At 44.2% G+C, this 16044-nt stretch overlaps 1 protein-coding gene across 2 annotated transcripts in view; it reads right to left on the reverse strand.

Moving 5' to 3' along the window:
• Positions 1-6088: 6088 nt before the first annotated feature.
• LOC112849904 (putative cation-transporting ATPase 13A4) overlaps positions 6089-16044 on the reverse strand; it is a 134213-nt gene continuing 124257 nt past the window's right edge. For both annotated transcript variants that reach the window (XM_086675021.1, XM_086675022.1), the window contains 2 exons: positions 15068-15148; positions 6089-9640 (listed from right to left, as the gene is read on the reverse strand). In XM_086675021.1, the coding sequence (XP_086531147.1) occupies positions 9428-9640; positions 15068-15148 (294 nt within the window). In that variant the 3' untranslated portion in view covers positions 6089-9427. The remainder of the gene's footprint in view (positions 9641-15067; positions 15149-16044) is intronic.

The following is a 16044-nucleotide window of genomic DNA, read 5'->3' on the forward strand; positions in this document are numbered from 1 at the left end:
ACAATATTCCATTTTTCAGACTGGGCAGATGCGTACAGTTTTTCCTTTAGGATGGTCATTGGCAGAGTGGAAAACAGAACTAGAGCAGATACTATTTGTGGTCTGTTTAAATCCCTGTGGATGCCTTTGAAGCCTCAACAGGTGTTTGCATGTTCTTCTAATGACCTGCATTGGCCATTCTCTGCAGAGGATTGCCTTTGAGCCCTTTTGCCTGTCCCAGCAAAGACCCCAAAGTGCCTGGAATTTACTCCCCACCCCCACTCTCCCCAAGCAGTCCTGAGCCAATGGTGAAGGCTGAGTCTGAGCCTTTTCTCCCTTGCCAAGAGTTAGGACACTGAGGTGAAGTTTGCACTCCCAAGCTCCCTGGCAGCATCAGGTTGAGGTTAACACTTTGCCAAAAATCACATTCTTACTTGTCTCTTCTTCCACTACTTTACCAGTTTCTCCTGGAACAGTTCCTTAATAAAATATTTGCACATAAATCCCCGTCCCAGCGTCTGTTTCTGGGAACCCAACTTCAGGAAAGAACTAAGGCTTCCTGATATTTGTATCCCCTGAATCTACGTAGGTACCATCAACCCATTTCTATTGGGGGGAAGGAAACCACCGGCTATATAAACAGATTTCACCTTCCCATGCTCTCACCTGGCTTTTACCCAGCAACCTCACCTCAAGGCCTCCAATTTCTTCTCTCCCTGCTGTAAAATTTTCCATAAAACACCTGAGTTTAGTTTTACCATTTTTTCTGCCTAAGGTTTTAATAAAAACTTTCCAAGAGAAGTCGTAACTTATTTTATGCTGCTGGAAATGGATTGACTATTGTCAAGGAACTTAAGCTTGCCAAAACTTATGCCACATTGCCCAGGGTACTCTGTGTATTTAGTAGCTGCATAAGAACAGAATGTCTGTGTAATTTAATATTTGGGAGGGCTTTCCTGATGACTGGTCACAAGAACAAATCTACACCGACTGCCAGTTGCATGGCTTGTCAGCTGAGCACAGTAAATGCCAGTGAGAATGATTGTCAAGTGTTAACTGTATTTGTCAGGTAAGTCACCAACTGGAATCTGACTAGTGGCCAAAAATGCCCCGGTGCTGCCAGATCACTACCATGGTGAACACTAAACCCCCACTCCTGCCTCCCTCATTGCTACTGACAATGCTGATGACCACTGAGACCAGTGATGGATGCTGAACAGAAGGGCAATAGCATTTCTGAAATTGATGTTGTCTCCGCTCAAAGATCAGAGTTTCGATTATATTTGTCAATCCAGGAGGTTTCCCTGGGAAGAAAACAGCCTGGATGAGGCCAGAGGATTACAAACATAGGGAATGGGGGAGCCTGGGTGGCTCAGTCGGTAAAGCGTCCCACTTCAGCTCAGGTCATGATCTCCCAGTTTGTGGATTCAAGCCCTGAGTCAGGCTCTGTGCTGACAGCTTGGAGCCTGGAGCCTGCTTCAGATTCTGTGTCTCCCTCTCTCTCTGTTCCTCCCCCACTCCTGCTCTCTCTCTCTCAAAGATAAACAAACATTAAAAAATGAAAAAAATCAAGGGCACCTGGGTGGCTCAGTCGGCTGAATGTCCGATTTCTGCTCAGGTCATGATCTCGCAGTCTGTGAGTTCGAGCCCCACGTCGGACTCTGTGCTGACAGCTCAGAGCCTGGAGCCTGCTTCGGATTCTGTGTCTCCCTCTCTCTCTGCCCCTCCCCTACTCATGCTGTGTGTGTGTGTGTGTCTCTCTCTCTGTCAAAAATAAATAAACATTAAAAAAATTAAAAAAAAGAAAAGAACAGAGGACTTAGAGTTTTAACAAAGAGCAGGGATAACTGGACTCATCTCAAGGGAGAGAAGTCTGTGAGTGGGGTTTCTTCCCACCAGAGTCTTTTATAACATGGAGTAGAGAATGCAGGGAGATAAACACAGTATTTCCAAAGGAATTACACCAAAAAAAAAAAAAAGTTCTCTCCCCACTTATGGAGTTGGCAGGAAAATATTGTAGATGTATCTCTATGGGGACAAGGGCAAGATAGCACATTTAGGGACAATCTAAGTTATTCTTTTAGGATCACAGTTCCAACACCTGATTCATCATCAGAATCACCTGGAGAGCTTGCTAAAGATACAACTCCTCTGGACTCATCTCAGAGATTCCGACTGAGTACGTGTGAGGTTGGGCCCAGGACTTTATTCCTAATAAGCAACTTGGGGATTTTCACGACGGCTCAAGTTTGGGGACCAGGTTCTACAGGAAGCCTATAAATTGCTGTGAACTATTTCCTGGATAGAGTGAGCTAACACATAATGGGACGGCCAAGAGGCCAACTAAACACTACCTATAAATATGCCCCAACTTGGACTTCCTTGCGCAGGTCTTTGCATCTCATTTCAAGATCCAGTAGACTTGAAGGACCAATTGTAAAAAGCCTTCACCATAGTCATATGCTGGGATGACAAGGACACAAAACGAGGTCTAAAAATAAAGTTGACTCTTTTGAATTGCAAGTGACTGATTCTATAAACCAAAGCTGGAAGTAGGTCATTCTCTACCTTATTTTACATAACAATCAGGGGCACCTGGGTAGCTCAGCTACCTGGGTAGCTTCTTAGGTCAAGCACCTTTAGTTCAGATCATGATTTCATGGGATCCAGCCCTGGAGTTGGCTCTGTACTGACAGTGTGGACCCGGCTTGGGATTCTCTCTCTCCCTCTCTCTTTCTCTCTGCCCTTCCCCTGCTCATGTTCTCTCTCTCCCTCTCAAAAATAAAGACACCTAAAAAATAACAACAAATAAATAAATAAATAAATAAAATAAGAATCAGCAGACTACATAAAAAAGAATAATTTTAAATAATTAGTCAATTATGGATAATTACGTTTTAATTAAACTAGAATTACACTCAATTCCTAGAATTGTGTGTTCGTTAGTCCGTTCCTTCTTCATTTATGCATATTCTCTTATCCTCCTTTACTGATTCACACAACACATTGAAGAGCTATACTATGTGCCAGGCCAAGACTTAAGGACCCTCCTTAAAGTTTTAGAGATGAAGGAAAAGAAACTATTGCCACATTTAATTTTCTTTGACTTCTGCAGTTATGAAGAAGGGAGTAAATAATATTCACGTGCCAATAGTCAAGATGTAGACACAGTGACTAATTTGCTCAAGTCGCAAATCAGGAAAGTCTGGATTAGAGTTCAGAAGGGTGTGACGCCTAAACTCGTACTCTTAACTGACATGTGCCATTGCCCAAAAGGAAATTTGAGGTTGATTTTCTCTATCCGAGTACTGTGTGGTTACTGGTAATGTGGTCAGACATGGAGCTCTGAATAAGAGCCAATGACTTCAGCTGGCACGACTGCTGTGCCAACAAAGCCAGCTCTGCCCTCACCCCAGCCCCAGGTGCACGCCCAGACTCCTGCTGGCTGGAGCCACCCCACTCTTCTCTGGGACACTTGTGAACTTTCCCCACTCTGCAAGGCTGAGCTGTGGGTGGATACACAAAGATTTGGCCTTTCCCAGCTACGACTCTTGGCACCCAGACCAATCAGTTTCTGGGATCCATTTAGGGAGGATCCAGACCTACAAAATTAGCCTCAAATCAAACCGGTTTCCAATTAGTCATGGATGGTGGCTTGATTCTTAAGACTGTCAAGTTCATCAAATTCTCAAGGCTAGCCTTGGGTTAGGTGAGGACAGAATTGGCTCAGCTTTCAGACCACAGGATCCAGCCAGTTATGCAGTCACCTCCTCTTGTGCTTTGTTCTGTCCCTACGCGGGCCAGGGACAGAGTGGCTTTAGGGCTCTGTGGAGTTTTCTCAGAGTGTATCCCTCCTACATGTTCCTGTATGGATTTCCACTAAATAGGCATTCACCTAGGGGGGAGGAATCTTTCCTATCTTTATAAGTTATGTTTTCTGGTTACATAAACCTGGAACAACCTGGATCCCAGATGGCCTACCACTCTGAAGTCCCTCCTGAGTCATTGAGAATTTCCACAGAAGCCCTCTGCAAGTGATGCTGCTTGCAGGGCTCCTACTCACAGCATGCTCTCCCCTCCTGCCACCGGGCTTGGCTCTAGGTACCACAGGTCACCACTCTGAGATGATCTCTGCTCCTGCCCGAGGCTTCTGTGGGCCTTGTCTGACCCTGAGATTGGTTGCCAGGGTCCCCAGACTTCTGTGACCGCATGGCCACTCTGTGTCACTTGTCCATTCTTCATCCCCTTCAGGCACTTTCTATCTCCTTTAGCCATTTGGAGACATGCTCAGACTGTCCATGTTACCTGTTACCTATGTGTCTGTGCATGATACGATCAGCCATTAGCAACATGCATCTGTGCTCCCACAGCCACGACACTGTCAGGATTCTCTCCACCCGCCTTTTATTGCACTGTGACACACAGAACACAAGATAGTTTAGCTCTTCCTCTCTTTCTCTCTCTACCTCTCTGCACCCCCTCTCTCTCCATCACCGCTTCCCAAGTCCTTGCAAAAGTTCTGAAAGTTAGGGTGAAACCAGAGAACAGAGAGAATACACACCCAGTCGTACTCAAACTTCCCTTGTCCTCCAAAACCTTGTCCCTTGGTTTTTAAACAAAGTGCCCTGCCCCAGTTTTCCCTCCCCTTGGGTTGAGCATATCCCTGAGAGAGCTTTTGTCCCTGCACACAAATTCACTCCTTGGGTCCCCTACACATTGAGAGTGTCTTTGCAACACATGCCTAACCCATCTAACTCCACAGCATACCTCCGCACTCTGCCATGTAAATGGGCAGCCGGACTGATGAAGCTTCCATGTTGGAATCACTATACTTTGCACTTTGTGTTTTTATTCATAGTCCTATTGTTTTAGTTCAGCTTCTTTGTACTGCATGGAAAGCAGATGTTCACAGACAAAGAAGGAAAAATAAATCAACAAAATGTCCTAGTGATTATATTTTTTATTCAATCATGCCACAGCTGCTTGCCGAGCCCCAACCACTGCCCTGTGCTGGGTGCCGAGTGGGCAGATGAGAAGAATCAGGCTTGGTCCCTACCCTCAGAGAATTCGCACTCTAGTTAAAGTGGAGTTGGGTGGGAGTTGGAGGAATCTAAAATGGCACAGGACCATTATGCATGATCAAAAGAGGTGCCTGCCACACAAAAGGAGACATTTGAGGAGTGCGAGCAGTGTGTAGACAGAAGAGATCTCCCTTCTGGCTTGCAGACCAGGTGGCATTCTAACTGGGTCTTGAGAATGGGTGGGATTTGGGCATGTGGGGATGAGAGTAAGAATTATCGATGCCCCCAAAGACAAAGCAGCATGAGCAAAGGTATCGAGTTGGGAAAGTCCCTGTATGCCTGGAGTGAGTGAGTTACCGAGTGCTGGCAATAATGAGCTACCGACTGGCGTAAGGGAGGTTAGCCTAAAGCCAAGACAGAGTCCATATGACTCGAAAATGCTGGACAAAGTGGAGGCCGAGCAAAATTCAAGCAAAGATATAGGTTTCTGCTTCTGGAGACCGAAATCACAAACCAGAGCTATATCTGCTCCCACAAAATAGGCTGTAGGGCTCTGGTTATTGGATTTTACTCCTCAGCAATGGGAGTTGACCTTTCTGTGACTGATGATCAAATTCAAGAGAACTTCTATGAGAACTAAAATCTCTTTCTGGAAGCAATTACACTTGTCACGGCAGTCCACTGGATGGTTACCTTGCCTTGATTGCCTTCTTGTTCTTCAATGCTACAAACATTTCATCCAGGAGAAACATGGGAGAGTGACAGAGCAGAGAACTCATTGGCAGAAGTCCTGCGTCTGAACGCAGCTCCAGCTCCTACATGCCCTTGTACAAGTTACTGAGACTTTTGGAGGGTCTGGTACCTCATCAAAAGAAGGAGGATAGTAATTCTTGCCCTGCCTTCCTCTTTAGATTGTCATGAGGCTTAAACTAGAGAATGAGTGCAAAAGTTTTTGTAGACGGTAGTGCCCTGTTACCAAGCGGGGAACAATGGTGTCTACAGCATTAGGAAATGTCTAAAACTTTGTAAAGATGTGATTTTGATTCCACATGCTTGGAGTATTAGCCACAGTGAAAGACTCCACTGCAGAAAGGGAAAAAGGTTGATTTTATAACACAAGAATAACAGATTATGCTTGCCTCTTTTGCACAGAATGACTTATTACAGCATAAACTAAATACAGGACTCTGAATAAATACTTGCTTTTCTAGTCATTGCATCTGCAAGTGTGCACACGCACCCTTCTATGAGCTCAGAGGATGCAGATGGCACAGACATATTTCCATTCTCAGATCATTACGTGTTTAGTGAGAAGAACCCAGAGCCAGAGTTCCTCTCTGTGGGTCAGAGCTGCGTACCTTGGAGCGAACATACAGGGGACCTTTTAAATGATGTGGATCAGATGACTGTGTTCTTTTCTCCTCCAAGTCCTGGTCAGACAAGCGTATCAGGCGCAGGTACTCTGACCTCAGGTTTGGCACACTCTCCCACATTTTCTTTACTGATTTTTTTCAAGCAGCTCTTTCTATGAAAACACACACATCAGAAGTATGTCCCAGCTGTCAGTTTGGTGGTCAGGACCCATCAGTGGGTACCTGTTTTCTAGAATCTTATCCCCAACCAAAGCCACCTTCCAAGGTACAGAGCAGTCAAGCCCATTTGACTGTGGGACCTCACAGGGCTATAAACCTGTCCTCCCCAGCCCATCTCCCCACAATAGGCAGGCTGATATTCTATGTGGGCAGTGACAGTAAATGGTTCACATCACAGCATAAGATTGAGACATGTGCATATCAAGTCTGAAAAGGATCTGGCAGGTAATTGAATTCCATTGGAGAGTTGACTTCCACCTCTAATTGGTCTCTGAATATCCCCTTGTATTGCCAATGTCATGGGGCACACACCTCATGGGTCACCAGCTTCCACTGCTGTTTGAGCTGTTGGGGCAGTGGTCTTCGTGTCAGCCTGAAGCCATTCCCACTGTGCCCTTTACACACTGAGCGTGCCACCAGGCACAGGTGGGAGCCTTCTCTCCCACAGGAACCCTTCAAGTATTTGAAAACAACTCTCACTTCCCTTGACAATACCCCCCAACCCCATTTTTTCAAGTAAAGCATTTTCTCACTACCTCTCAGTTACAGTTAACTTCAAGTACAGTCTTCAGAATAAGACTCTTTTGACAAAGATTTTAGGGCTGTTTGGCTGGTGAGGAAATGGAGTCTTCCCTCTCTGTTTTCCTGCCGGTCTTGTTGAATCACTGAGGATGGAACTTAGGACCAAGGTAAGAGCAACTCAGAGTCTCAGAAAGACAGACACTCATGGGTTTTAGTTTTGTTTTGTTTTTAACCTGCCTCTAGCCCAAGCTTGGCAGGGTGCCTGGCATTCATTTGAACATTAGGCCCTGGTATTAGCAAAAGGTTGCTTCCTTCCACCTGAAGAATAAGAAACCTATTCTTTGTTTGACTGTGAGATCACCCCAAACACCCAGCCCTGCTGGAGCTTTGTAATTAGGAGGTATTTGGAAACAACAGAAGGTTTGCTCAGAAGATCTGTGTCTGAGGCCTGGGTCTGCTCTCCTTACTCTGAATCTCAGTTTCCTCACGTGTAAAAGTGGATGATAAGCCTTTCCTTGCCTGAGTCTGAGTGAATCGTGCAATGCAAATGAGACAGGAGAGGTGACAGCACCTGGTAAGGGGATCTTCTAGGTGGGAATGCCCTTGCCCAGGACTAGGTTGTAGACCATCTCCAGCTTGCCCTGTTGAAAAATGAGAAAACTACGAGTTTTAGAAAAAGACATTCAGAGCTACCATATCTCTGCTGTGGCTAACTTTGTAAAAGGAAACATTTCTTTCTGTACCAAGGAAGACAATGATTCTGCAGCCTATTTACATGATTCTTCACACCCTATTTTAAAACCAGAAGCAACAAGATACTTTCATGGCTGAGAAACACTGTGTTTCCAGAATTATCTGCAGCCACAGAGCATCCAGCCATGCTCCGGAATTCAGCCAGGGAAGGGAATGCTTGCAGATGCTACTGATAAGGAGAAAAGCCAGCTTGGGACACACCCCCTGTCCAGAACCTTCACCTAGGATTTGAGGTTTGTAATGAAAATTTTGCTTTTGCTTTAAAATGCTATCTGTGGATGTTTTCCTAAAACTCAGAGTTGTCTGCTGAGCTAACAGAAATCTGGATGTTTTCTATGCTAAATGAATCCGAGATAACAAAATTGTAATAGTGATAAAATAAGGGCAATTTCTGTTTCCTGAAAATCGAAGCCTTTTCAAACTTAAGAAATGTGTAGATTGCATAAGCACTTACATCAATTGATAACATATAATGTTGTGGTACAAGACTAATTTTTCTCAAAAATAATTTCCATTTTGTACTCAGCCCCACAAATTATGTAGTTGGTCCAGCTCGGGTTCCTGGGAGAGAAACTAAAGTAGCATGTATCAAAGAGCATCAAAAATTAAGAATTTTGAGATGGCAGCAGCAAAGCATTAAACCAAATGTGGGGCCCTTCTAAGCATGGGGCCCCAGGTGACTGCACAGGTCATGTGCCCATGAAACCAGCCCTAAACACAGGAGACTGTACTTCCCAGTTCCTTTGCCAAACCCTTGATTAATGAGATGTGAGTAGTGGAAGAGAGGCGTTCCACTTTTTGGGTGAGGCAGTGAAAAGCCTTTGTGCCTTCTCCAGTCTCTTCCTTTCCCAGCATAGTGAACGTGGAGTACTTATTTTCAGCCGGTGGAGCCAACAGATTGAAGCAGTCACCACTGAGGAGAGCTAGTCTACAGAGTCACCTGGACCACGAAAGAAGCTCTTGTGCGTTAAGCCACTGAGACAAGGGACTTGTTTGTTACTGAAGCATGAGCTTAGCCCATCCTTCCAAATATGTAGGAGAAGGCCAGAAGCAGAAGAAAATGTCTCAACTCTGAAAGTACTATGCAGGAAAGGAAACCAGACAGTGAGGACTGGTATAATGGCTCTCATGCACTTGTTTTTCCATCAATAAAATAAGAATTCAAAGGTGATCCTTCACATGTTTCATTTCTATGGCTACACATAGTGCTACTTTCTCTCAATTCATTTAAAAAATGTTACCTAAGAAAAGAGATTATATATTCTCCTTGTCCTTTAGCCTCCCAGTCTCTGGGCTGATTGCCATCGTTGGCTCACTCTTGATTCACCAACACCATCAATACTTTCAGAATCAAGAGGAAGGCACTCTTCTGGGGGCAGTGTTCTGCTCTGTAGAAAGTATTTTATCAGGTAAACTTGAATTTGCGATCGTGATTGGATGGGTTTTTTTATTCCAAAAACTCCAGCTGATTTTGTAAGAGTCCCATTGTTTGAAAATTACTGAAACTGGTCCCTTTTGTCATTGTTTCTATGCTTTATCACCTTAGAGATCACTTTGGCTTCAGAGTTGTTCCTCATTGCTCTCAAACACCGGATTGCTGTAAGACACCCCCCTGCCACACTCTGGCATGTCAGAGTAGGACGTTTGGTTTAGCGGGGGCCAGCTGGGGTCATCTGCCAAGGCCCTCTGCCATATCCGATACTGGCTTTTTGATTGATAGCCAAAACACCTTTTGAATGTTGTCCACAGGGCTCGGTTTTCAATAATGGCCTCCTGCAAAATAAGAGAGTTATTCTTTACAACCAGAGGTTGGCTATGGTCCTCCATAGACCCTACGGAGGAGCTACCACATTAGCTGCTTAGATCCAGCTTGACAAAAACCTTGAGGCCTGTACGAACAAATCCAATGTGGTTTCATGAGGTAGGTCTCAGCCTCTCAAGCTTTTCCACTCAAGGAACTCTTCTGGGAAAAGAGAGAGTTCCCAGTTTTAAGAATCTGGAAACATAGCTTGAAGTAGTCTGCCTCGAGGATGAAATTCCTTTTGAATCTCATATATAAATTAAATTTAAAATCATTCAAATTCTGCGGTCCACCCCATGGAATTACCTTATAGAAAGATGTGGCTTTGGTGTGCCCTGCCATATGACTGCATAGTCCCGAATACAGGTCAATAAATTGGAATATGGGCCACAGTCTTACACCTGGACAGATCTGGATTCAAGTTCCAGCTCTGACATCTACTATGGACAAATCAGTTACCTTATCTGAGCTTCAGTGATTAGAAATAATAATTCCTTCTTTGTGTAACTCTCCTTACAATGTAGGGCAGGGCATGGTATAGATGCCTCCCTTTACCACCTTTATGAATTATTTACTTAACAAATAGCTATGGGGGCATCTGGGTGGCTTAGTCAGTTAAGCCTCCTACTTTGGCTCAGGTCATGATCTCGTGGTTTATGGGTTTGAGCTCTGTGCTGACAGCTCGAAGCCTGGAGCTTGCTTCAGATTCTGTGTCTCTGTCTTTCTCTGCCCCTCCTCCCTCACGCTCTGTCTCCCTCTCCTTCAAAAATAAATAAACATCAAAAAAATTTTTTTTTAATAAATACATAAGACAATAAGCTATGTACTGTGGCCCTATTCACTGTGGCCTCTTTCATCTACAAGTATTTCACTACAATGCATTTTTCTAAGATTACAGAAGACATGTCTCTTTGGAAACATTTTGGACTGCCATTTTATTTCATGAGTTAGACTGAGCCTCAAACAGGTCTCAAGTTATAACATAATACAGAGTGTATAAGAGGTTATTGTGTTATTTTTTCATTTTTATCGTAAGTCATAAAAGTTAACCATCTTAGAAGTTATCTTGAGAAAAACAAAAAATATGAGAAGGCCTGCTGTCCCACAGAATGAGAACTCATTTTGGTGTCTATCAGTGGTATCTTTGCTAGACTGGAAGAATCAATTCTATGGGATTCTACAAGGGCCTTTGCCAGGGTAGTAGTTTTCCTAAATTCCACCCATCTTTGATATCGGAATCCCATTGCCAATGGAAATAATAGAGAACAGCTAGTCTGAATCTTTCTGTCTCAAAAAATGGATCATCTGTTAGCAGGCTGTTAAAGACCCACACAGCCATCTCAAGAGCATCTTGTAAACTTCAGGGCTCACCTAGCCAGACTTGTTATTCTACTTTTTCATTTTGTACTCAGCCCCACAAATGATTACTTTCCCACAGCAAGTTGCTTTTTTGTTTTTTGTTTCGTCCTTCTTAATTAAAAAGAGAACAGTAGTTCTCCATCGAGCTGGAATAGGGCAGGATCATAGGTATCCAATTACTGGTCTTAAAGTCTAACTTACCTCTAGGATATCTTACCAGGTTTTAAACAAAAAAACAAACAAACAAAATGAAACAAAACCAAACACACATACAGACACACACACAGAGACTTTAGTGCTATAAGACATGCCTTGAGTGTTATCACAATTCTAGAAGTATAATGGCCTGTCTCACTTTGCTGGTCTGGATTGGGAAACTGAAGGACCGAGGAGTAACCTGTTCTGTCACTCTACATTATAAATTAAATGTAGAACTAGAAACAAAAGGAAACCCTTGAAGAAATATGATTTCTAAAACAAAATAAAACAAAACAAAAAGCATAAAACAAACAAACAAAAACTTCACCACACAAGCTCTTCAGATTGGCTACTAAAATAATTCACACATACATACATACATACACACACATATATACACAAACACATAAGTAATAAAAACGAGAAGAATTAAAGCTATCCAGATTAGCTCCTATGCCTTTCAGTTGGAGGTTAGATCATGAGAAAGCAAGGTGAGGATAAGATCCCATTCAAAACTGCTCTAAGATTAGGGATAGTATCTTAGTCCTCTCAGCAGACCAGGAAATATTTGGAACTGTGCAACAGAAGGCCAGCCATCCCCCATGCCTGTCCCTTGAAACCTCTCTGTACCATCTTTGTCACAGGCTGGCCACCAATCTTTAGTATCTCCTGTCAGATATACCTAGAGCTATGTGAGGAAAACATCTTGCTGCATCCGTGATAGCCTGGGGTCTTTATCTACTCTGCTCACCTCATAGGGCATGAAATCTTAGTGTCTGTAATTCTCCATTACAACTTCCTTCAACCACAGACTCAAATGGCTTTGGTTTGTTCCTGAATGCCTACTGACAGCAGAAGGTAACTTCGAATAAGTGAAGACTGCCATGCAGGAGCCTGAGGGTGAGAGCTAGGACCCCACAGCATCATTTCTCAGTGTGAAAGCTGCTGGGAACCCCCACTGAACATCTATGCCGGTCTCCATTTCTCAGTGGACTCGAGAAACAAAGGAGAAACTTAATCTTTCATGAGTGTCAAATTATCCTCTCCATCTGCTGGAGGCGAGCAGCGTCACTTCTTAACATTTAATAACTGAACAAAGCTTTACCCAGCTTCTATTAGAATAAAGCAGGGTTTTAGACACTGTAGATACTGAGATGAGTTCTTGCCAGCGCCGTTTACACAATCTACACACAAATAACTGTAGCACTGGTCCTCTTGCTTGCTGTAGACTGTGAGCAGCACCCCTCCATCATCAGGATCTGCCTCGAATTGCACCCTAGGTCATGGCACAGGGTCAACAAATGTTTGTGGAGTGAATGAACAAATGAAAGCCTGCATGACTGATAGATACAAACTAAGAAATGCTAAGTATCACAAGAGATAACATAATGATAATAGTTTATATTTATCAAACATTTACTACATGCTTTTCTGTGTTCACCTTTCATGCTCACAGTAACCCTGTAAGGTTAGGTACCCTTATTATCACGGCGTTTCAGATGAGAAAATGGAGACATAGAGAAGTGGAGTTGCAAGTGCTGCCCAGAGTCAGGCGGCAAGAAAGGATTCCAACCCAGGTAAACTACTTCCGGCTTATGCTTTCTTTTAACTGCAAACATGGTGACATTCGAATGGCTTCCTGCTAGAGGATTATGGGAGACTTTGTTGCTCCATTACCTATAGCACAATCCTCCCAACTTTTTCCTGCCCACCTAAGAGGAAAAAACTCACACACAATCTCAGCAAATCTGTCTAATGTTTGGCATAGATCCACTTTCCCAGAATCCTTTTCTCCTCAGGATGACAATAAGACACAGTTCTGACCAATGAGGCATAAGAGGAAGTCTGCAGGGTGGCTATAGAAAATGACTTTGTTTCCTTATAAAAGGTTCACACTTAAGGGAAAAAAAGCTTGCTGGTGCCTCTCCTTCCATTTTTTTTTCCTGCATCAAAACACAGATAATGCCCAGCTATGCGGCAGCTATCTGGACACCATAAGCAATACACGCAAACATGAAAGGCCCGTATCTAAATTTTTTTTTCAACGTTTTTAATTTATTTTTGGGACAGAGAGAGACAGAGCATGAATGGGGGAGGGGCAGAGAGAGAGGGAGTCACAGAATCGGAAACAGGCTCCAGGCTCTGAGCCATCAGCCCAGAGCCCGACGCGGGGCTCGAACCCACAGACCGCGAGATCGTGACCTGGCTGAAGTCGGACGCTTAACCGACTGCGCCACCCAGGCGCCCCGAAAGGCCCGTATCTAAAGATGGGGAGGCAGAAGAGAGAAAGATTGATGATCCCCAATGACACCACTGAGTTGCTGAACCAACTCTATGGCCACTTACCTCGAATCTTCCGGTTAAGTGAGACAATAAATATCTTGACTGTTTAAACCACTGTTACTTGACTCACCCATCCAGGCTTTGGGAAAGATTCATGAAGACGATACTACTACTGCTGTGCCATAGAGGATGGAATAGCATTCCCATAAGGAGATATTGGGGGAAGCTATACCAGGCAGAGGAAATAATGTGATCACTGATAGGGACAAGGTACGAACACAAGATTATCCTTTAAAGGGCAAGGTTCATCCTTCTGCAGCTGGGTATGAGGACACTCATGCGATCCTCTCTTATTAATTTGGTGGCTTTGGAGACCATACGGGTTAGCACGGTACTTCACAGTGTGGTCCCTCCACCAGCAGTATCAGAATCACCTGACAAACACTTGTGCCTATTCTAGACCTTTGAATCGGAAATGCTAGGGGAAGGGCTGGGCAACCTGGGTTTTAATAAACCCTCCAGGTGACTCTGATGCCCACTCAAGTTTGAGAAGCCCTGGATATGCACACAGAGAGAGGCTCTAGTACCTTAATTCTATGTTCTTTTCTGCCACTGGCTCCTGTGTGGTTTTTACCCTGCCTGTTAAGGAAGGTGCTGCAGAGAAGTCAGGTTCCAGGGATTCCCCCCTCACTGGCATAAGGCTGTGTTTGCCACTGGAAACATTGCCACCCAGATTGGGGACAGATGGAATCCGATGCTCACCTCCCCTTTGACACAGATGTCTTTTCTAGGGGTGACCCCTGTTCTCCAGGAGGCTTTGAAGAATGAAGATTTCGTCTAAATAACAGTGCTGAAGGAGGAGAGTGAACCACATAGCCAAAGAAAGGAGACCACAAACTCATTTCACTGAGGAAATGGAGTAAATGGGAGATGAAGAATCAAATCTAGGAAAAGCTCACTATGAATCTTATTTCCCATGTGTAAAGTAAAAGAAATAGACGTTGTTAAGTGAAAGAAGCCAGACATAAAAGGCCACATATTCTATGATTCCCTTTATGTGAACTGTCCTGATAGGTAAATGCGTGGAGACCGAAAGTAAATTAGTGGTTGCCAAGGGGTGAAGAAGGGGGAAGGGGGAATGAGGAACGACTGCTAATGGGTACAGGATTTCTTCTGGGGTGATGAGAATGCTCTGGAATTAGTGGTGATGGTTGCACAACTCAGTGAGCTGCACACTTTTTAAGAAGGCGAATTTTGTAGTATGTGAATCATACGTAATTTCAAAAAAACGAATTGAGTCAGTTCTCTACTTGTGGATTTTAGAAACGAACAGGTCCTTAGACATCATAATCCCATTCTCTCCAGGTCCACCATGTAGACGAGAAAATTAACACCTTGTTTGGAGCTCACTAGAGGAAAGCACCATTGCTCATGTCACCAGGGCAGGGAGCCTCTTGGACTGCTGACTCTTATCCTCTAAGGCTGTTCCTTTTTTCAGACTCCCAAAGAATGCCCCGTCCATCCCTACCCACAGTGATCAGAAGCCGGAGGGCACTTACCTCCACCACAAGGGACACAATGAAGTTGGAGCTGAGCATAATGATGATGTAAACCCTCCACAGAAGAGGAGTGCAGAGAAGCTGGTGGGAGATGGAGAATCACTGTTAGTTTGAAGACAAATAAATGTCAGAAAGCTGTTCACACATTCACAGTGTACATTTTCATAGGTTATAAATCACGTGTGTAATAGACATGCTTACATGTAGACATTACACGTATGCATATTAGAGGTACACACAAAATAACAGAAACTATGGGGCGCCTGGGTGGCGCAGTCGGTTGGGCGTCCGACTTCAGCCAGGTCAAGATCTCGCGGTCCGGGAGTTCGAGCCCCGCGTCGGGCTCTGGGCTGATGGCTCAGAGCCTGGAGCCTGTTTCCGATTCTGTGTCTCCCTCTCTCTCTGCCCCTCCCCCGTTCATGCTCTGTCTCTCTCTGTCCCAAAAATAAAATAAATAAACGTTAAAAAAAAAATTAAAAAAAAAAAATAACAGAAACTATGATTGCTGCTTTTGTTCTTTTATCTTTCTTTCTTCTCCTTTTTATTTTTTGGTGCCCCTGTAATTTCTCAATTTCCCCAAATCAATTCGATCAAAATTTGACAAATTTGATAAAAGTGTTTTTGTTTGCTTGCGTTGCTCGCTTTTATGAGGGAATACAGGAATGTGGCTCTATTCCCAGGAGGCTCTGATGGTACACAAGTCGAATGTGACAGGGGCAGTGTTGCCCTTGTCTCTCTGGTGCCACATCTCCCCTCAGCTGAGCCCTGCTTTGCAGCCCCGAGCCAGGGCTTTACCCTCAGGGCTGTGTGCACGGCTGTACAGGTGGTGCCATGACAAGGGTACTCACCAGTGGGGCAAGTGGAGCTGGATGGGAATGGATGTATGGCTAGATAAATGAATGGATGGATGGATGAAATGAAACCAAGTGCACACTGCTGTACCCGGCACTGTCTCATATACTGCCTTCTACACTGGG

This window comes from Puma concolor, chromosome C2 (assembly GCF_028749965.1).
Source record: "Puma concolor isolate L17-30 chromosome C2, mPumCon1.1.hap2, whole genome shotgun sequence".
Lineage (NCBI taxonomy): Eukaryota > Metazoa > Chordata > Mammalia > Carnivora > Felidae > Puma > Puma concolor.